Source organism: Mastomys coucha, unplaced genomic scaffold (genome assembly GCF_008632895.1).
Source record: "Mastomys coucha isolate ucsf_1 unplaced genomic scaffold, UCSF_Mcou_1 pScaffold5, whole genome shotgun sequence".
NCBI classification, from domain to species: domain Eukaryota; kingdom Metazoa; phylum Chordata; class Mammalia; order Rodentia; family Muridae; genus Mastomys; species Mastomys coucha.
The window spans coordinates 7,324,913-7,347,632 of NW_022196911.1; the positions used below are offsets into that span (position 1 = coordinate 7,324,913).

A 22,720-nucleotide genomic window follows, 5' to 3' on the forward strand; every position below is an offset into this window, starting at 1 on the left:
GGCTGTCCTGGAACTCACTCTGTAGACCAGGCTGGTCTCAAACTCAGAAATCTGCCTGCCTCTGCCTCGCAAGTGCTGGGATTAAAGGCATGTACCACCACCGCCCGGCCAGGTCTTCTTGGTTCTTAAAGCAGTGGCCGTGTTTACTCTTAGCCTCACTTGTTGATGCCAGTATTTTACTGGTCTGCATCATGTCCTAAGCGTTACTAGAGCAACAGTGGCAGTGTTCTCCACCACCACATGTTCCCATATAAAGTAGTTAAAAACAATAAGCCCCAGCTTTAAACCATGAATGTTTGTCATCTTTCTTGATTTTTGATTCACATGATCAGCTAGTACCAAGGGTAGAGGGAACAAGAAGGAGAATTGAGGGCATGCAGTCAGGAGGGAAAGGACAATGGAAAATTGCAGAAAATGACTTCAAGGGGTCAGGTCCCTCAGAGACTGCATACTCCTCACTGTGTATCTTGCTCTCTCAGGGACCTTCTCCAGGGACAGCTCTGAAAACCCAGGCTGAGACTGAATATTAAGATCTCTTGGGTGAAGGGCTTGCTTATTTCCCCCATGTGTCTGACTTCCCTCTGCAAAGGGGGCTGCAGCCTTTCAAGGCCAGACTTATCTGCCTGGCACACCTATTTTTCCTAAATGTTTATACTTGACAGCTCACACCAAATACAGACTGCTTAGTTGCTAACACATCTTTGGGAAATGAGGTATTTTATCTCAAAATTTTTATAATTAAAAGTTATAAAGTCAAGTGAGTCTGCAAACACCAAGTCAGTGCCCACTCTATGTGTATGTGAGCCCCTTATGAGCCTGCTGGGCACAGCACAGTTTAAGCACTTGAGAAGGTCATCAAAGTTAAACACCTCATTACAGAAATAGAAGCTGTGGCATTTCTATGTGTATGACTAATTGGCATATCAATGGTATATACAAAGTAACTCAGAGGGTGGAGGTTACATGTAACCTTGAAAAGACAGGACTGTCACATCATGAGAAGCTGATTGACCCTTCCTAGACTCCATAGCATTATTTCTCAACATGCGGCCTTTGGAGCAGCACAAGTAAGAGCACCTGAGAAGTATAGTTAACTCTTGAGTTCCTGGGTTCACTCCTTTTATTAACTAATGAGGTCTGTTGTGGACCTGGGTTCATTGGGAGATTATTATGTACTTAATTTTGTGATTTACTACTGGAAATGTTCGCCAGGTATCTTGACAGAATTATCATTGTGGGGGCTGGAGATGTAGCTTTGTCTATACAGTGTTTGCTCAGCACACACAAAACACTGAGTTCAGTTCTCCCATAAACTAGGCATGGTATGACATGGCTATATCCTAACCTTTCTGAATTAAAAATAGGAAGAGTTGAAGAGTAGAGTCATCCTCAGCTGTGCAGCAAGTTCAAGACCATCCTGGGATGAGCACAAGGCAGGACTCTGGGGATTGGGGGGCAAAAAGAACAGGTATGAGCGTGTAGGGTGGTTGAAGCAGCGAGAGACTTTTGGTAGTAGGGTGTCTGCTTGCAGTTCTCTGCTTGGTCCACTGTTCTTTTTGTAACCCTCTGTTCTGGGCTTCTAATCTTTCTTCTGTTGGTCAGCTAGCAAAGTTATTGGGAATGGCTTACTTATGAAGTAAGCACTGAGCAATCCAGATCTACCACTGAAAGTTCTCACTGCCCAGAATCTCCCTTTTAATGCTCAGCAGGGGTCAGCTATATCAGGTGGGATTGGTTTTTGTTTTTTTTTTAAACCAATTTTATTCATCAACACTTTCATTTTATCAGTGAGCCACTCTCAGATCTAAATCCCCAAGAGGTGCCTCACAAGTACTAGTAGACCAGAAAAACAAAACAACAACAACAATAAAAAACAATAAAATACTCATTGGCACAAAATGAATGATCAAAATCAAAGTCACAGAGGGGGGAAAAAAAAGCTAGCAGTGTTAACCAGTTAATCTCTTGGGAAATGGTTGTTCTGGCAGTATATATTAGTCTGTAATCATGCCATGGGAATAGAAGGCAAGAAGTCAGTGTCATACTGTGCTACAGATTGAGTTGATAGCTAGCCTGAAATACAGGCCACCTTTGAGGGGAGGCTGTTAAAAGAATTGGATCCACACCTGTGGGGTGTGGCTCTGCAGGTTCTAGTGGAGGCCCTAGTTGGAGACTCAGCATCTGTCACACCACTTCTGTCCAGTGTCATCTGTCCTGGCACCTACGTATTCAAACATGGACCCTGAGGTTTGTGGGATGCATCCACCATTTGGTGAGTTTGGTGTAGCCAGGAGTCTGAAAGGGAAGGGGCATTTGGAGGGACCAGATTTTGTGCTACATGTAGGAGTGGGCCCATGGGGAAGGGGGATCAGCAACTATGCTTACAGCTGGTTGAGGACTCAGGTGGATTGATGGGGATGAACTTGTACTTCCAGCTGGGTGGCTGGCAGCAGCGGGCTTTGTAAGAAGGAGAAGTATCACCGGGCAGACTGCTGCAGCCTGGTGGGGGTGGGAGGTAGGGGTTGGTAGGGGCTGCTCCAAGGATCGCTGGATGAACCAAGCCTCAACTTGTTCCTCCTTTAGTTTGAGTCTGGTGGCCATGATCTTTCGAGCCTGGAGGTCAGGATATGGTTCCATCTTGAAATGTTGTTCGAGCTCCCAAAGCTGCTCCCAACTGTAGTTCTGGTCAAGGGGCCCCAGGGTATAGGAGGTCAGAGAATCCAGAGATGCTTCCACTCTCTGTAGCTCACTGCGGGTATGTTCTAAGAAATTTACAATTACATCTCAAGTCCAAATTGGGCCCACTCAGCCTCCAGGTGGGATTGTTGGGCCCTAGACCACCCATGGCAAGTCTAGAATTGTCACTGTACACAGAACTGCCCAGAGACGGTGGCATGGACCCAACTCAGCAAGATGGTAGATTCTGCAGGCCTGGCCTGGTTGGACCTTCCAAAGCTAGAAGTGGGATCCAAGGAGTGTGTGGGTGAACCCTCAGGCTAGCTTTCCAGTCTTCTTGAACAATCACACAAGACCAGGTAGTCACCTGATTGTTTTACTCAATAGTAAAATTTTTGTTTTCAACTTTTGGCATAATGAACAATTTTGTACACTAAAATATCAGCCATTTTAATAACTTTTGGTATAATGAGCAATTTCTAGGGCACTAAAATATCAGCCATTTTAATAACAGTAGTAGAAATTGCCTATGTCTTTTTAGAAAAGAACATAAAAGTCGGGCAGTGGTGGCGTACGCCTTTAATCCCAGCACTTGGGAGGCAGAGGCAAGCGGATTTCTGAGTTCAAGGCCAGCCTGGTCTACAGAGTGAGTTCCAGGACAGCCAGGACTACACAGAGAAACCCTGTCTTGAAAAAAACCAAAAAAAAAAAAGAGAGAGAGAGAAAAGAACATAAAATATGTAAAAGGAAAAGGACTACTTCTTTATATTTTAACCTCTAACTTAACAAGGAAGCCCATAAAGTCAGGCTGTATAGCAGTCACAGTTACTTACACCTTGCAATTGGTTTCTTACAGATGAGATCTATGGGAACAGCTTAATTTCTACTGTGATTGACAGCTGCAACTGCTCAGACTCCAGTGATATTGAACTGAGTGATGATTGGGCTGCCAAGAAGTCTCCCAAAATTTCCAGAGCTAGCAAATCGCCCAAACTCCCAAGGTAACAGTTAACGTCTCTTTATTGTGCCTCTCTACATGACGTGCACTGTTCTAGACGCAGAGTTCAATTCAAGCTGACTGTGAGCAGCATTCTGAACCTCTTGGGTCCAGACTGCTGCTTAGTTCTAGAACCGTTTCTACCCAAATCAACCTGGCTACACTGAAAAGAAGAGGAAGGAAAGGAAGGTCACACTTACACAGCTGCAAAATCAACCCCCTCTTGTTTTCTCACCACTTTTCATTCTGGAAGATTCTTTCTGGAATGATTACAGCTTGCCTGCCTGCATCACTAGGGTCAGCAGTGAAGGCACGTGACCTGGAGCCATCACTGCTTCCCAGCTTCCTTATTCCCTTCCAGCTTAAGAACAGAAAACAAGGTGTCACAGCAGATGTGTTGTATTGACGAGAGTGTCCAGCTCTGTGCCTGTGATGCCATCTGAAGAAGGCAGAAGGCTGGTGTCACCACCTGGGAGAGCACTGCCTCCCTCCTCTTGTTGTCAGGACTGTATGACTAGACAGGACTTTTCTGTGGGCAGTAATGGACACACGGAACCTCATCAAGACTCTTGCTTGTTGACAGTTGTGTGATAGCATGCAAAATCAAGGTGTGGCTTGCATACCTTAGACATGCTCCGATGGCCATCTTTCACATATGTGTTTCATTGGCAGCAGATTGACTGCCATGTCGCCATTTCAGGATAAGGACGTGCCCGTCATTCCAGAAGGTCTCATGTGCTTCTTGCATTCAGCATGGCTTCTGGTCCTATAGATTATTATTTTTTTTACTGTTGAATTTCATATGAATATGGGTATTCTTTATTTAGCTCTTTTTTTTCTCATCACAGTATCATAGATAGCAGTAGTTTACCTTCTTTTAAAACACTTTATGGGATTATTTCATGATAACAAGCATGTCATTATATGTTATGTGCTTTCCCTGTCAGTGGATATTGGGAGGTCTCTAGTTTGGGACTGTGTTGAATAAAACCATTATAAATTTTTTTGTGCAAATCTTTTGGGAAATATTGTACTCATTTTTTCTCTTGCATATAGTCTTATAAAAGGAGTTACATGGTCAATAATTAAATACATTTTAAACTTGAGTGGAAACTACCAAGGAGCATTACAAGGTGAGTGTACTAAATTAAATTTCTACAACAGTATATAAGGTTTCCATTCTCATTTCCAGCTTTGTGGTGCCTTAACAGTTTTACCCATTCTAGATAAATGTGTGGCTGTGTAGTAACAATGGCACTGGTGTTTGACTCTGGAATCTCCAGGGACTGGTGATGTCAAGCTGAGCACTTGTCCTGTTTATATCAGCATCTGATTATTGCCTTTGATGAAGTGTCTCTTTGAATTTTTCCTTCATTTTTTTAATTGGGTTGTTTTAATGACTTGTAACAGAGAGGACTGTGTCAGATACACATTTTGGTAGATAGTCCAATATGAGAGGTCCATTTATAATCAGTCTCTCTTGCATTGCACTTAGGAAATCTCTGTCTGCTCTAAGACTATGAGCATCCTTCCTGCAACTTTAAAATTTTAGTTTTCACATTAAATCTCAGATCTGCTTTATAGCCAAACCAATGTTTGTATATGACATGAAGGGTAAACAATTATTTTTACTACTCAAGTGTTCCAGGAATGTGATTCATTGGATTTGTTTATTTTCATCTAAAGATTGTTTAAACTGCTCATAAAATTAGGAACTCTATCATTCTCTAGTGTTTTCCACTACCTAAGCAGATTATTCGCCACACATTTGTCTATAAATACCCTCTGAAGGTCCTGCCATTCTTGTGGATGGTGCCCCCTTCCTCATTTCTCTCTGCCTAGAACACTTACATAGCAGCTAAGCCAACAATCTGCACACAGCTCAGTTCTCCTTCTTCCCATTTCCCTGGAGCCTAAAGTTTCTTACCAATATTGTAAACAGTATATATCTGCTGCTTCATGCACTTTTCATAGGACATTGTGAACCCTGCCTTAGCTGTTTGCATAAGACCACCTTTTGAGTAGACTAGAGTTAAACACCTATATCTTTACATTGTAAATAAAGGAGTAGGGATAGAACATGCAATCAAGCAGCAGAAAAGCTTTAGATTCAGTGATTTGACTTAAATATTATAGGTGGCAGTGTTAAATAATCTGCTAAAATCCAAACTGACTTAGAAGTTTTATAAATTACAGGGTCCTTAGGATGAAAAAGTCTTCCCTCCTGCCATCTCCCTAGGACTGACTCTGCAAACCTGTGGCAGAAGGCATATGCACTTTTCTAAATATACTGTAAATCAGTAGGTGGTGAGTGTTTATTCTCTAGGCTCTTACAGTGAATCACCAGGTGTCATCCTCATTTTTTAATTCTGCATAAATTACTTGGTATTTAGTTGACATTCTTTCCCCTTGTTTCTAAATCAAAAGCAAGAGAGAGCTTTGTGAAATTAGTTTCCTGACCATTGAGAGCCAACATTTTACTGCTGAGTATCAGAGGGAATGAGGTTCTGGATCCAGATGCATCCTTCTGGGTATGTCTGACCCCTCCTACCTTGTCCCCACAGGATCAGCATTGAGGCCCGAAAGTCACCCAAGCTTCCGAGGGCTGCTCAAGATATTTCTCGGTCTCCCCGATTGCCCATGCGCAAGCCCTCCATGGGCTCACCCAGCCTAACCCGGAGAGAGTTTCCTTTTGAAGATATCGCTCAGGTAGACTCACATAGCTGAGAGACAGCAGAGCCTGCACACAGTCCAGCCAGCAGGCTACCTGGAAGTACTGCCATACTTCCCAACATCCAGTCTTGCATGCACACCATGTGGCAGTGTTCCACATACCTCTCTGTTGCTGGAGTGTTCCTCCAGGAGAGCTCTGAGTATTCCCTTCTTCACATCTGCCTCCTGGTCCTGCAGTGACTTGTCAGTTCTAGGAAGGGGACCCTGGCCATAGCCCCACAGTCTGACCGTGCCTGCCTTCTCTGTGCCTGTGTTCTGCCACAGTCACCTCTCTAGCTCCTCCCTGGTTTTGCCCTCACTTTCAGCCCTAACTGTTCCAGTGTGTACCTTCTCTGTGAAGGCTTCCTGCCCTGGACCAGCTAACACAAGTCCAACCCCCTGCTAGTGTTTATCAAACACTTCTTTGTATACAAACCAACAAAAGCCTTATTGTCCATCATTAGGTCCTGAGTTCCTCCAGAAGGTATATTTTATTCACACCCACCTTGAGCATAGCACTGACTTTGTAAGATGCTTTTCATCGACACATGAAACAGTAGGGTAATTGGGAGGTTCAAGGACATAATGGATTCAGTTCAGCTGAAATCTGTAGAATTTATCCATGAGAAAAAGGAGATGTGAACAAAATTGTGTCCCAATCACTTTGGTGGCCTTCTTATTTAGTTAGTTTAGTTTAGTTCTGTCTTTATTTCACAGAATGTTGTTATTTCTTTGTTATTTTATTAGTTAATTAGTCTCAGATATTGCTGGTAGCCCAGGCTGGTCTGGACCCCAGTTTACCCCTGCCAGCTTCCCAGCTGCTTAGAGCACAGGCTGCCACACCTGCTTCTTGTTTTCCTGATTGTTACAGTGAGGCCACGCCCCTTCTTCCAGGCTCAAGTATTTCTTCATTCTCCTCACTGGTTGAAACTACAGACATACACCACTACTCTGAGCTTTGATGGCCTTTTAAATTTTATTTTAGAGACAGGGTCTCCTCTATCCTGGGTGGCCTCAAGTTTGCTGTGTAGTCAAGGATGACTTTGAACTTCTGACCTTCCCAACTTCTGGGATTTCAGGCTTATATCGCCAGTTGAGTTGTGCAATGGTAGAGATCAATCCAAGGGCTTCATGTATGCTGGGTGGGCATTCTGCAAACACAGCCCTTTAATAACCCTTTAAAAGATTTTTTAATTTATGCCTGTATGTGTGCTTGTGTGTTTTTATGTGCACCAGGTGCATACATGTACCCACTGAGGCCAGATCCCCTAGAATTGGAGTTACAGATGGTTGTGAGCCACCTGATGTGGGTGCTTGGAATGGAACTCCTGACCTCTACAAGAGCAGCACATGCTCTTAACTGCTGAGCCATCTCTCTAGCTGCTAATGCCCTTTTAAAACTGAACACATGTGGACACTCTGGGGAAGAGCTAGCTAGCACTCCCAGCTCAGTGTCCCCCACTGGGAAATGGCAGTCCGTCATGCTCTAGTTAACTTCTGATCTGTAAAATGGCATAAGGTGGAGAGTAAACGTTGCTGGCACTGTCTACTTAAGCATTTTACATATTAGTTCATTCTAAGTAGACAATTGTATGAAATAAACTGAGGTTCTTTTTCTTTTCTCCTCCCCCACAGCACAACTATCTTGCTCAGGTCACATCCAATATCTGGGGAACCAAGTTTAAGATTGTGGGCTTGGCTGCATTCCTACCAACCAACCTCGGTGCAGGTAAAGACTCACTCTATTTTCTCACTGTCCCATTGGAAATCAATAAAAGTTCCCATTTAAACCTATGGCAGTTTAAGTTAGAAAATGAGCTCTTAAGACAGCACTGGACTCCTGTCTGTCTCCTTGACTCCATCCACTCCATGTTAGAGAAACAGATCTGCACTCACTGGCTTCTGTTCCTGGTGCTTTCATTTGTTTTTCTTTGATAGGCTCTGTGTTAGTAGCCAAAATCTCTAGTAGAAGATTTTGAAGGACTTCTAGACATTTGCTGTGGTGAGCAGATCTAGGGTCCAGTGCCCAGGTTCTTGTATTACAAGAAACTTCTAAAGAGAAATTAAAGACCAAGAAGGTAGCTGGCTCCTGTTCTTAAGAATTCAGCTCTTGCTTTTCCTTATCTGGTAAGCTTCTGCCTGTGACAGGTTTGAGATACAGAGAAAACTTCTGTGAGGGAATGGAGGCTGAGCCTGGGCTTGGTTTCTCATTTGCATCCTTATCAACTTACAACTTACTACTCACTTACCTCCATATCCCACTGAGGTGGGAGTGGGCACCTCAGTGGGATATGGAGGGAAGTGAGTAGTAAGGCCAAGGTGTTCCCCAGGCCTCGTACAAAAAGAAGTTTATTGGGGGAAAGGAAGGTGGCCTGGAAAAGAAGTAGAGGCAGAGAGAGAATAGGAGGGTTGGGGGGAGGGGGGAGGGGGGAGAGAGAGAGAGAGAGAGAGAGAGAGAGAGAGAGAGAGAGAGAGAGAGAGAGAGAGAGAGAGAGAGAGAGAGAGAGAGAGAGAACAGGAGAGCACTAGAATGCTAGAGTGCTGGGGTAGTCTGCACTGCTTCTATACACCAGTTTGGCTGGCACTCAGCTGACAGAGATTCAAGCTGTTGCTAGGTAGCCACTGGGCAGAGCCTAGAGGAATTGCCAACCCCCTTCTTCACTCCCCATCTTCCTGATTTTCCTCCTTGCTGATCTCACTTGTCTCTCTCTCTGTGAGGCCAGGCAGGCCTTGGCCCTTGATCTATTAGTATGTGCTCTCTGCAGCTAAATTTAAATTGTTCCTCAAGAATTATGTTTATAAAAGTTGTATCCTATGCAGACTTATAAAATAAATTATTCTTGCAAACCAAATGCTAAAAATGCATTGAGGATGGAGTTCAGCAGGGCCGAATAGGGCTGAGGCTCGAGGCTTAAGGTCCAGCCTCTAGCACCATCCCCTCAGCCCAGCTCCAAAGCCTCCTGCTCTGTGTGCACCTGTAGGATGCACTTAAAACAACACTGTGTTTAGAGCTTCCATTGTGAAGGTTTCAGTCCAAATAAAAGTGAAGCCAAAGTAGAACATAAAATTGAATTGGATTTAGTCCTTGGTCTCACAAAGAAAATAATAAGGCTTGCTGTGTATAATGTGATAAAGAAATGATGTGACAGGGCCAGTGTGAGTTTTTAATCAGTCAGTGTGGCTTTACTGCATGAACAATGGGTCCTTCCTTTTCCTTGCCTTACTTTCTCTCATAGCACAGCTCTTGTCTCCAAAGGGGAAGTTCTTAGGATACTCCAGTCCTCTGGAAGCTCTCTGATGACCATAAATGTCAAGTTTCACCTGTGCCCTACTAACTTGTTAAATGTCACCATTACTTCCACCTTAGTAAGCCTCTGAGAACTTATCCTTTCTAAAATAAAGATTGGGAGAAGGGATTGAGGTGAAAATTTATTTAGTGTATCTTTTCCAACTTCTGTCCTAATCATGAGTAGATCCATAGTTAATCCAGTTAAAGAAACTAAAATGGGAGCTTTGGCTGTCCCCGGGGCCTCTGCTATTGTAGTGAGTTACAGCCTGTCAGGACAAAGGCTTCCTGAGACACAGCACTGGGAGCACTGTTCTCTTATCCAAAGAGCAGTTGGTCCATAAACCTGCTGTGACCAGCCCTAAAGAATTCCCCAGTTGATTATATTAGACAAAGCAAATTTTAGATTAGGAAGTGACTATTCATGTTACCTTATTAATCTTCTCAAATACAATGTATGATACTCTAATGGACTTGGCAAGTGAGTATTCCCTATTATTCCTTGTAGTTGATAATTTGTTTCCTTCAGTTAGAACAGACTGGGGTGAGGGGGCCAGTAAGTTCAGTATAGAGACTTACTGATGGAGAGGACAGCAAGTGCATCTGGCTTCATCATTGGCAGCCTTTCTCCTCCTGGCAGCTATAGTGTGTTCCTCACCTCTCCTCTTCCACTTGGCACCACCCCCTCTACTGTCCTCCCCCTCCTCTTCTGAAACAAGGTCTCACTGTGTAGCCTTCCCACCCTCAGTTTAACTTATCTCCATGCTCTGCTGATTGAGGGCAGGAAGCCACACACCTCCAAAGCATGTGACATGTGACATCCCACATGAACTTGATCTATTTGCTCATGATCCCAGAAACTCACTGGCTGTGCCAGGACTTGCTCACATATTTGGTCACCTGTAGTCCTTGTTAAGACCCATGGCGGCTGGGCAGTGGTGGCGCACGCCTTTAATCCCAGCACTTGGAAGGCAGAGGCAGGTGGATTTCTGAGTTCGAGGCCAGCCTGGTCTACAGAGTGAGTTCCAGGTCAGCCAGGGCTATACAGAGAAACCCTGTCTCAAAAACAAACAAGCAAACAAACAAAGGCTGGGCAACCTAAGTTTAATCTCCCTAAGTCTATGAGGTGGTAAATAGAACTAACCTCTACGTGTGTCATAGTACACATATGTCATACACACATACACACACACAATTAAGTTAATAATAATTAATAAACATTTAAACATAAAAGAGAGTTGATAGAAACCTAATTTTGCTTTTAACCTGCTTGTGAAACTTAGATTCATAATTTTAAAATTAATTTTATCTTTTATAACTATTTTATTTCCAACTTAGACTTCCTCTTAACTGTGTTAATCAATTTAATCATAAGGTTTAAACAGACTAGAGGAGTACTGTAAGTCCTTCTGCAGAGCACTGTGGGTAAGACTCAGTAAGACAAGACCTCACCCTGAGCAGCAGCAGCTCCCCAGCCTCTGTGGTACCCAGGCCTGAGGATGGTACTCCCAGCACCACTCTTGGAACTAAATTACTTTTCTGGTTACAAATGAAGCTTTTAAAGGCTTTTTTCCCTGTGTCTGCTCATTGTAAGGAAGAATAAGTCCAAGGCATATATTTGGCATTTAAAATTTGTAGTTCTGTAGACAGACTAAGAACTTTCTGATCTCACATTGTGTTCATCAGAAGACACTACAGGTGTGCCTCCGCTAACTGTGTCCTCTTTCCTCTCCCCAGTAATCTATAAAACCAGCCTACTGCATCTCCAGCCGCGGCAGATGACCATTTATCTCCCAGAAGTTAGGAAGATTTCCATGGACTATATTAATCTGCCTGTCTTCAACCCAAACGTTTTCAGTGAAGATGAAGATGACTTACCAGGTGGGTCACATGCTTAGACTTGTCACAATCCCTCTCTTAGTGGATCATGCAAGAAGACAGAGTGCTCAGTCATTGAGTGAGCTGATGAGATTTGAAAAAGGCCCACCTCAGCCGGGTGGTTGGTGGCGCACGCCTTTAATCCCAGCATTTGGGAGGCAGAGGCAGGCGGATTTCTGAGTTCAAGGCCAGTCTGGTCTACAGAGTGAGTTCCAGGTCAGCCAGGGCTGAGAAACCCTGTCTCAAAAAACCAAAAAGAAAAAAAAAAAAAAGAAAAAGGCCCACCTTCACTCAGTAAGCTTAAGAGGCATAGTGTATCCTCGGAGGAAAGCCACCGTGGGTGCTTTTCGGCAGGAAGGACACTCCCAGCACATGGATGGTTTAGATGGTAGTGACAAATGATGGTTCACAGAGCGTTTCTCACGCCATGTGTTGCCTTTCTTTGCTTTCCATTGACAAAAGCAACTTGGGGAGGAAAGGGTGTATTTCACCTCACAGCTTACAGTCTGTCAGAAAGGGAACTCAGGTCAGAAGCTCAAATCAGGAACCTAGAAACAAGAAGCTAATCTAGAAGGGCTGTGTAAAATCAGAACTAAATCCTGTCTCATCTAGCATCTCTCTTTTCTATCCCTGCTTTGGACCAGGGTCCTGTAGTGTTCACAGACCCCAGCTTCTCAAACCTACCCTATCTCCAGGACTCAGTGTTTGAACATCCTTCCACCATACAGATCAAGTCTCTGTACAGAGTCCTGGCTTGACTTATAGATGCTATTTATTTAGCACACGGCTTTTAAATTTTACTTTACAAACTGTCAGATATCTGTTGGCCTTGATATTTCTTTGCTATAGTAGGGGATTCTTAAATAGTCTTGTTTTATTCCCAAATCAGAGAATGTTTTCCAGTGGCTGCCAATAAGTTGTATCTTACTATTCTCAGTTACTCAAGGGCACTTGAGAAACATTCTTGCTTTTTAAGCACAAGTTTTGTAGACCCGGACTCTACTTCAACACCACTACTGCCCTTTGGTGAATGAACTTGGGTGTATAGTTTGATACATGCTCTGCTGTTTCAGTCTCTGGTTTGGATGTGGCTCATACTTTCCATGGACAATTTCTTTCCTGTCCCAGATGCAGTGATTAGAGTTTTGAGTTGCTGCAGTGACTGGTTGTCACTGTGTGTGTGTGTGTGTGTGTGTGTGTGTGTGTGTGTGTGTGTGTGTGTGTGTGTCGTGGGTCTCACAGGGATTGTGAATCGACAGAGGCCCTCCATTGGTGAGGGAGATACCTAAAGTCATTGCTCCCTGGGTACCAAAGACTATCTCAAAGAGAGATCTGCATCCCAGTGATAGAAAGCCTGAGGTGAGACCAGACTCCTACAGCCAGAGGATGAACTGTCTCAGGGAGGTCCGAGCAAAGAGATGGTTAACTGGCCCAAGGCTAGGCTTAACTTGTGGTAACTTGTTGGCGGCACTCTGCGGTTTGGGTGAAGTCAGCCAACCTATAGAATAAGCCTGTTAGATCCTGTTTGTTGCTCAATTATTTATTGCTATGCAGCATTTAACACCAAGTTTCAGGCCTCTGGGCCTGTGACAATGTGTCTGAGGAAGAGACACAGCCACATACTAGGCTAAGAGAGCAAAGCTAGAGTCAGCACCACTGCCAACAAGGGCCCAGACTGTGGCTCTGAGCACCTGCCTGCACGTCATGGCCGACATTCATGCTCCATGAAATGACCACTGGATAGTAAATGGAATAACCACATGCTTTTATTGCTTGGTTGTACCTTAAATGATGTTTGAAATGCTAAAAAGCAGTAAATAGGCAAAGGGCATTCAGCCAATGTGCCCAATTCTAGGGATTCCTTTTTTTTTTGGGAGGAGGGTGTTTCTAATTTATTTTACATAGATGTTTTATGAACAAAACCACTAAAGAGTTCTGTAGACATTTATGTGTAATGGTATCATGCAAGCACGTGGTACCAAATTCAGAAGGTTCAAACAGGTTCATTGAGATGTTTTGGTAGTACCTTACACCATATGTTCATCAGGCAGGCCATGCTGCACACTCCTCAGTTGGCTGTGTTCTTCCAGAAATGTTAGAGAAGCTTTGTGAATAGCCTGATTAATTCCAAGCAAACACAGCTCAGTCTTAGTGGTTACATTTTGCTTGAAAAAGATCAGATATATTTAAGTATGTGTCTTATTCTAACATAGTTCTATGACACTGTTTTACAACCAATTCTTTTTTGTTTGTTTGTTTTACAGTTACAGGAGCATCAGGTGTTCCTGAAAACAACCCACCTTGTACAGTGAACATCCCTATTGCACCAATCCACAGCTCTGCTCAAGCTCTGTCTCCCACACAGAGCATAGGGCTAGTACAGTCCCTGCTGGCCAATCAGAATGTGCAGTTGGATGTCTTGACCAATCAGACAACAGCTGTAGGGTCTGTAGAGCATGCAGGTGATGCTACTACTCAGTACCCAGTCTCCAGTCGGTACTCTAATCCTGGACAGGTGATTTTTGGAGGTGTAGAAATGGGCCGCATCATTCAGAATCCTCCTCAATTGCCTTTGCCACCACCGCCACCACCGCCACCACAGGCGCCTATGCAACTGTCTGGGGTGGACCATGGAGAGCGGGACCATGAGCACCTGCAGAAGTCAGCCAAGGCCCTGCGGCCAGTACCTCAGCTGGCTGCCGAGGGGGATGCGGTGGTTTTCAGTGCCCCACAGGAGGTCCAGGTGGCGAAGATGAATCCCCCACCCCCGTACCCAGGAACTATCCCTGCTGCCCCAACCACGGCTGCACCCCCACCCCCTCTGCCACCACCACAGCCCCCAGTGGATGTATGTTTGAAGAAGGGTGACTTCTCACTGTACCCTACAGCAGCACATTACCAGCCTCCACTAGGCTATGAGAGGATTACCACCTTTGACAGCAGTGGCAACGTGGAAGAGGTGTGCCGGCCTCGTACTCGGATGCTCTGTTCCCAGAACACCTACACTCTTCCCGGCCCAGGCAGTTCTGCCACCTTGAGACTCACAGCCACTGAGAAGAAGGTCCCCCAACCCTGCACCAGTGCCACTCTGAACCGACTAACTGTCCCTCGATACTCCATCCCTACAGGGGACCCACCTCCATACCCTGAAATTGCTAGCCAACTGACGCAGGGGCGGAGTGCTACTCAAAGGCTGGACAACAGTCTCATCCATGCCACCCTACGAAGGAACAACCGAGAGGTTGCACTAAAGATGGCCCAGCTGGCTGACAGCTCCCGTGCTCCACTGCAGCCCCCAGCCAAGCCTAAAGGGGGTGCTGGTGGGGCAGTGGTACAGCTCCCAGCAAGGCCTCCACCTGCCCTATATACCTGCAGCCAGTGCAGTGGAGCGGGCCCCAGTTCCCAGTCAGGTGCAGCCCTGGCCCACGCTATCAGCACTTCCCCACTGGCCTCCCAGTCCTCCTACAATCTTCTAAGCCCTCCTGACACCTCCCGTGATCGTACTGACTATGTCAACTCAGCCTTCACAGAGGATGAGGCCCTCTCTCAGCACTGTCAGCTGGAGAAGCCTCTGAGGCATCCCCCACTTCCTGAAGCTGCTGTCACCATGAAGCGACCTCCCCCTTACCAGTGGGACCCCGTGCTGGGTGAGGATGTTTGGGTACCCCAGGAAAGGACAGCACAACCTACAGTGCCCAACCCCTTAAAACTGTCCCCCCTCATGCTAGGGCAAGGCCAGCACCTGGATGTGGCTCGAGTGCCCTTTGTGTCTCCCAAGTCTCCGTCCAGCCCTACTGCCACCTTCCAGACAGGCTATGGGATGGGAGTGCCATATCCAGGTAGCTATAACAACCCTTCTTTGCCTGGAGTACAAGCTCCATGCTCCCCTAAGGATGCCCTATCCCCGGCACAGTTTGCACAACAGGAGTCTGCTGTCGTACTTCAGCCAGCATACCCACCCAGCCTTTCCTACTGCACCTTGCCCCCCACATATCCGGGAAGCAGCACATGCTCCAGTTTACAGCTGCCGCCAATCGCCTTGCACCCTTGGAACTCCTACAGCACCTGCCCACCCATGCAGAATACCCAGGGCACTCTCCCCTCCAAGCCCCACTTAGTGGTGGAGAAGCCTCTTGTGTCCCCTCCACCTGCCGAGCTCCAAAGCCACATGGGCACAGAGGTGATGGTAGAGACTGCAGACAATTTCCAAGAAGTCCTCTCTCTGACAGAAAGCCCTGTACCCCAGAGAACAGAAAAATTTGGAAAGAAGAACCGGAAGCGCCTGGACAGCCGAGCAGAGGAAGGAAGTGTTCAGGCCATCGCTGAGGGCAAAGTGAAAAAGGATGCTAGGACTTTGAGTGACTTTAATTCTCTTATCTCCAGCCCCCGCCTAGGGAGAGAGAAGAAGAAAGTCAAAAGTCAGAAAGACCAACTGAAGTCAAAGAAGTTGAACAAGACAAACGAGTTCCAGGACAGCTCAGAGAGTGAGCCTGAGCTGTTCATCAGTGGGGATGAGCTGATGAACCAAAGCCAAGGTAGCAAGAAGGGATGGAAAAGCAAGAGGAGCCTGCGGACAGCCAGTGAGCTGGAGGAATTCAAGTGCCGAAAAGCCAGTGAGAAGGAAGATGGGCGGCTGGGCAGCCAGGGCTTTGTGTACGTAATGGCCAACAAGCAGCCTCTGTGGAATGAAGCCACACAGGTATACCAGCTGGATTTTGGAGGAAGGGTGACCCAGGAGTCTGCTAAGAACTTCCAGATCGAGTTGGAAGGACGACAGGTAAGGAGACTGTGGCACTATGGCCACTGAGCAAGTGGGGCCAGTGCCTTGAACTCTGGGAGCAAGCATTTTAAAAGGCCTCCTCGAGTGCTTTACCAAGTGATGCCTGAAACCATTAGGCAGATGGTTAGAAAGGGAGAGCACAGCCCCCACGCATTCCTTCACCACCTGCTTTTTAGTTGCAGGTACTGCCTAGAGTTTAATGTTCTCTGGTAGCTCATATTTGCAAAAACATATATTTTTATTTATTGATACTTCTACTTTAGCCGTCGTGTGTTGCCTTCCTCCTGAGTAACTCTAGTGGGTTGTGCTGTCTGCTTCCCTTAGGAGTTGGCAAACTTCATTACCTCTTTCCTACTTTTTCATTTCATGGATTTGTTTCCCACCACCTTGACCCCAAGACAATGCAGTTTGGAAAGACTGACTATAATATATACAGTACTCCTTCCTAGCTGTTTATTACCAGCTATGAGAGAATGTTATGTTTGTCAGCCCTGTCTCCCCTACCTCATTAGCACACATGAGAACTACCCCTACTTTCCCAGTTTAAGCACTAGGTATTGGTGACTGCATTGTGTCACTAAGTGTCTTAGTCAGGGTGATACTTCTGTGAAGAGACACCGTGACTGTTGCAACTCTTACAAAAGGAAAACATTTCATTGGAGCTGGCTTACAGTTTCAGAGGTTTAGTCCATTTCCCTAGCAGAAAGCATGGTATCACACAGGCAGACATGGTACTGAAGCAGGAGAGTTCCACCTCTTGATCTGCAGGCAGAAAGAGACTGTGACACACTGGGCTTGGCTTGAGCACAGGAGACCATAAAGCCTGCTCCCACAGTGATGCAGTTCCTCCAGTAAGGCTTACCTGCTAATAGTGACACTCCCTGTGCCAGGCATTCAAACCCATGAGTCTATGGCTGTACCTCCTAATAGTGACACTCCCTGTGCTGAGCATTCAAACATGGGAGTCTGTGGAGAGGGGAGGTCAGACCTTTCAAACCTCCACACTGAGTAACTCACAACTCTACCTTTTATGAGGTTTTCCTCAATATTTTCATTACCTAGGTATTATTTGCTTATCTCTTTGTTTATTGTTAAGTCATCCTCTAGGTCTCTAATAGAAGGCAAGTCTCTTTGATACAGATGAAGACCACAAGACAGTGCTTGTCACAGCACAGTGGCCTCTATAGCCCTGCCACCTCACTTCACCTCCATCTTAGGAGGCCCATCCATTTTAAATTTCATTTTCACTTAACTCATCAAATATTTTTGCTGCCTGCTGTATGCCTGGCAGTTTCTAAGCCAAGAATTGGCAAACTGGCCAATACATCCATGTAGCCCCTTTCCTGTTATAAATAAAAGTATTGTTGATATACAGTTCTGCCTAATAATAATTCTACAAGTATTTTCATCTGACATGAGTGATATTGAGTGCTTCTGCAGAGCATGTGAATTACAAGGCCTGAAATGTTTAATAGCACTTACAGAAAGCTTACCAACCCCTTATTCTGAGTGAAATCAAGACTATTGAGAGACATGGAAGTAACTGTTACCATATGTCTTTCAAAAAAGGGAGAAAGACCACAAGGAAATGGGTGTGAACCTTATACTGCAGTGCAGTAATCTCATGTTTTGTGGACATAGGAAGTGGCAAGGCCACAGGTTGAACAGGAGAAGGAGGAGCAGAGAGGGAAGGGGGGTTGTGATATTCCAGAAAATCACCAGGGAAGCAGAGATGTTTGACAAAGTTGACATATCTCTGAAGTCTTTCAGTGTCATATGGAGTCTTCTCTTTCTTTTCCCCAGAGGACCCACTTTATCTTATCTGTAGCACGCCACGTGAGCTCCTTGTCCCTTACATTATCAGCCATGATCCTCTGTCCTGTTTCCTGTAAACCTGTAGTTAGATTGAGAAACCCATCAGATTCAGTTACTTGAGTTTCTAGAACTCTGTCCTGGACTGCACTCTCTGCTTCCCTCGGAGCAGGCACAACTGGCTGTTGTCTTCACTTTCTTTTCCTGTCATGTGTTTGCTTCCTGCATCCTCCCCTAGGTGATGCAGTTTGGACGGATTGACGGCAACGCATACATCCTAGACTTCCAGTACCCCTTCTCAGCTGTGCAGGCTTTTGCTGTTGCCCTGGCCAATGTGACTCAGCGCCTAAAGTGAAGAGACAGATGCAGGAGGAGACATGGCAGGAGCCTTCGGAGGCAGAACTCATGCTGCTACTACCTGAGAAGAACAGAGGAAGCCAGCAGGCCAGGAGGGTGCTGATCTATAGACATGTCGTTTGTTCAGTTAGCCTTTATTGTCTCTTTTCTTTTGATTGAGTGGTGTTTGGAAGCCAAGAATTTGAGGTATCTTGTGTTCTTGAAGGCAGTGTCGCTTGGCTACAGAGTGTTGTACTGAATTTACTTCTCATGACAAGGATTAAGGGCCTTTGCAAAGAAGATAGATTGTCGGCCTTGCTCTTCTTTTAAACATAGAGAGTGTTAGTGTTCATTCTTCATGTCATCTGGCCTCTGTTCCAACATTATCACTCATAAAAAAAAATTTTAAACACAACCAAAACTCTGGAAGATTCAGCTTGTATTGAGTTGGGGCGGACAGCATTTCATTCACAGATGTGTGCTACTCACTAAAAGGTACCTGGATGAATGAAAGACACATATGCAAATGCCTTGTGCTCTGCTTAGGTAAGCCACAGTAGATGGGTACTGTCACCAGTGTCAATGTGATTTGATAGGCAGTGTGTGAGGGAAGAGACTGCCCATGGACACAGGCTCACATACAGACAACTGGATGAGCTGGTAGTGTGGCTTATGCAAGGGTTATTTCCCAAGGATACTAGTTGGAAACCCCACTTGTGTCAGAATTAATCCCATCTGACTTTGGAAGAAGGTAAGAGACTTCAGTCAGTGGGCCGATTCAGGCTGGGGTAGAGCAGGGCTTGCCTCATAGTCATTAGACTGCTCAGTCACCAGATACCTCCCTCCACTTGTCAAAAAACAGCCTTTGTTATCCTTACCCCTTTGTTTTAATCTGGAACATTTTACTGTAGACATCTTTCTCTTTAGATCCTATTGCTCTGTCTTTTCTAAACATGAATGAGACTTGATTTGCACCTACACCCTTCCTTCCCTTGTCCACATTAAAATACAGTTGATTTGAATGCTTTCCAACAGTTATAAGTGTAACCAAAAATATGTATGCATTTCTCAGGATATTAAAAGATAGGATCATGGTCAAATCTTTGGGGAAAACTCCACAATATGCTATAAGGGGAAAAAAAACTGTTGTTGGGTGCATAGGCTGTACTAAAAGATGAGCCACGGGAAAGCCTTGTTAAGACTGTCTGTGCTTTATTCATTCTTCCTGTAGCATCTTTGGGCAATTTCTTCTTGTGGGAACACACCAGGCAAATACCCAAACTGATAGACCCAGCTCTTGCTGCTGCTGGCGCCTGTGGTGCTTATTCCCAGAGCACAAGCGCTTTGACTTTTTAGTTGGGTATTATTTGAAAGCTGACAAGTGGAAGATGCTAAGGAAATTCTTTTCAGCTTAAACATTGTTTCGGTTTCCTTCTCCTCTTCCTTCTCCTCCTCCTCCTCCTCCTCTTCCTCCTCTTCCTCTTCTTCTTCCTCTTCCTCCTCTTATTCCTCCTCCTCCTCCTCTTCCTCCTCCTCCTCCTCCTTGTGTTTGGTTTAAGAATTAGAAAAGAAACTGTCTGATTCCTTTAGCTGAGCAAAATTAAATTAATCATCTTTTTTTTGTAGATTCCAAAGAAATATGGACAAGAACTTCCAGCTGATACTGGAGTTTTCCATTTTATAATTTAAAATACGGGAGCTGATTCTTAGGTGGGTCAGTTGTCCCAGAACAAGTTGAACAGTATATTCAGAGTTACTGTGTTTACGTAAGTTCTTGTAGCTTGTAAGGTGTTCAGTGCTTATCATTAGTTGTGCAATACTATTGTAGCCTCTCTGTTTATAGAATAATTTAAATGCAATTTTCTTTGTTTTGTTGTCTAAGAGAGAGTTATTTATCTTGCTCTTTATAGTATTCTTGGGAACTATTTTGTTACTATGTATTGGTGATTTATGCCCATTTTATTATTTATTTAGAAAACTAGTACCTTTGTAATGACTTGTTTGGTGGCAATGTATTTTGCTGCAAAAAATAAAGAGAATATGACAGAAGTTACATTTTTTTTTTGGGTTGGGTGCCTTGTAACTTTCTTGAGAGTTTTTGAGAAAATGTTATTAATCCCCTAAAAAAAAAATTCACTCTTTTTCTCAGTTTTGATTATATGCAAATTGGTTATTTCTTTGAAGTAGCATATCCTAAGATAGTATTTCTTACTTTGAAAATGTTAGTTAAAAATAAAATGTGATAAGACACAAGGAAGAGCAAGATATCTGAGATAAGAGTTTCAAAAGAGTCCTCTAGTAAATAATCTTCAAGTTTTAGATTTGGTTTTGTTCTTTCATTTAAAACTGGCCTTTTCCAAAATGTAAAAGTTATATTTACAGCTTTGCTAAATAAAAACAAATATGGAGAAATCCCTAAAAGATATTTTCTGTCCATGGAGATGCCAGCTTCTGGCCTTGAAGGTGCTTGACATGTAAGCTGCAGGACACCTGCCACTCACCAGACACCTCCCCAGGCGGAAGAGTGAGTCTTAGGGCCTGCCACTCACCAGACACCTCCCCCAGGCGGAAGAGTGAGTCTTAGGGCCTGCCACTCACCAGATACCTCCCCCAGGCGGAAGAGTGAGTCTTAGGGCCTGCCACTCACCAGACACCTCCCCAGGCGGAAGAGTGAGTCTTAGGGTCTACGTGGGCAGTAGGCTGCTGGCTGCAGCAGCTGTGACGTCATATCATTTAAGGTAGTGGCTTCTTCCAGTCAACATCACTTGATTAAATTCTCCTCAAATTAAGACTTGAAGTACAGAATTCTAGGTACTTCATGGTTATTAATAGCAATTTGTGAATGTCCCAATGTCTCATTGGATACCTACATTAAAAACAGTCAACTACATAGAGACTTGTAGGAAAAGAGTATATTAACCAACATGAAAACTAGTGTTAGATTTATTTGGCTCTAGTATCATCAAAACAAAAGTTGTGGGTGAATATACACTACCCATTTGAATGTATAGCCTGAGAAAAACTGAAACCACCACAGCTAGAAATACTCAGCTCTAATGGCTCTAAAGCTTTTGCATGTTGGTACTTTTCATCCATAGACCTGCCGTTTGTGTAATGTTCATTTTGTTATCAAAGGTCAGGGGCTCGAGGTTGAATTATCCTGCCACAGGGATAGAGGATGACTTTGGGCAAGCCCTTGGGGTGTCTGACCTCCTTTTGTCCATCTCTTAAATGAAAAGTCACACCTAGACAAGCTTAAACACTACATTTTCGCTCCAGTTGCCTGAGAGCTCAGAATTCAGCAGCTCATTTTCCCCTTCACAATGGTGAGATTGGTTATGTTTCAAAACGTGGTACCTGTGTAGAAAAAGTTTTCATGAGTCTGTAAGTTATCTACTGTCTCCTGAGCAGAAACCAGCAAGTTTACCCCTAAATGTGTTTAGAATGCTTATTCTAATAAAATTATGGAAGCATCAAATCCAAGTACAGTGGAAGTCCCCAGTGAGTGTGTTCTACTCAGTGGGCATCCTCAAGTAAAACAAGGCACTATGTGGGTGTAAAACTGGGCGTGGGTTCAGAAGGAAGAGTGTTGGTAAAGGCTTGCTGCCTTTGGTGTGCTGTCCTGTGTGACCTGTGGACAGGTTAACAACGTTAGGTGGTTTGGACTGTCATTTAAGTTCCTGGGAGTTTATGGTAGCATACAGTTCAAAAGTCTACACCACTGTGTATCTCCTTATCTCTGGCTGATAAACTCTGGAGGATTGTGACTTACTTTGCTTCCATTTTCTTCAGCTTTGTGCAGTTCTCTTGTGACTTTGTATTTTCTGTTTACAAGTCAATTTTAAGGGGAAGGGTAGTATGTTAAGATCTAGTTTATTGTAGATAATTTTTTTTCTCGTGTTGTAGAAAAGCATGGGTTATACATTTGAGTGAAAAAGGCACTGTATTATTTACCAAAGGTGTATTGTTTGCATTTGTTTATAAATGCATTATTTTAAGACTGTAAATTTGGGCATAATTTCCGAGTTTACTACTTTTGCTACTGCTGGCATCTGTCTTTCTCCTTCTCTGTCATCTTTTTATCCCCATAAATGTGCAATGTGGGGATAGGTCACAGACCAAACAAGACCACCAGCATGTTCTTGTTCACACTTTGGGAACGTCGTGCACTACTTCGTACACTTCGGTCCCTCCAGTGTTGGGTTTTTAATTTCCTTTTAAAATTCAGCGTTTTGCTTTAACC

The 22,720-nt window shown here is 44.4% G+C and overlaps 1 protein-coding gene and 1 pseudogene across 4 annotated transcripts in view; one reads left to right on the plus strand and one right to left on the minus strand.

The window, feature by feature from the left end:
- Positions 1–22,001, plus strand: part of Tulp4 (TUB like protein 4) — a 139,583-nt gene extending 117,582 nt beyond the window's left edge. For 3 of the 4 annotated variants that reach the window (XM_031355103.1, XM_031355101.1, XM_031355100.1), the window contains 6 exons: positions 3,533–3,677; positions 6,238–6,382; positions 8,021–8,114; positions 11,409–11,552; positions 13,814–16,326; positions 18,380–20,883. In XM_031355103.1, the coding sequence (XP_031210963.1) occupies positions 3,533–3,677; positions 6,238–6,382; positions 8,021–8,114; positions 11,409–11,552; positions 13,814–16,326; positions 18,380–18,496 (3,158 nt within the window). In that variant the 3' untranslated portion in view covers positions 18,497–20,883. Of the gene's footprint in view, positions 1–3,532; positions 3,678–6,237; positions 6,383–8,020; positions 8,115–11,408; positions 11,553–13,813; positions 16,327–18,379 lie in introns of all 4 variants that reach the window. The other variant, XM_031355102.1, reaches the window with a different exon arrangement.
- Positions 2,369–2,896, minus strand: LOC116077117 (annotated as a pseudogene).
- Positions 22,002–22,720: the final 719 nt, after the last annotated feature.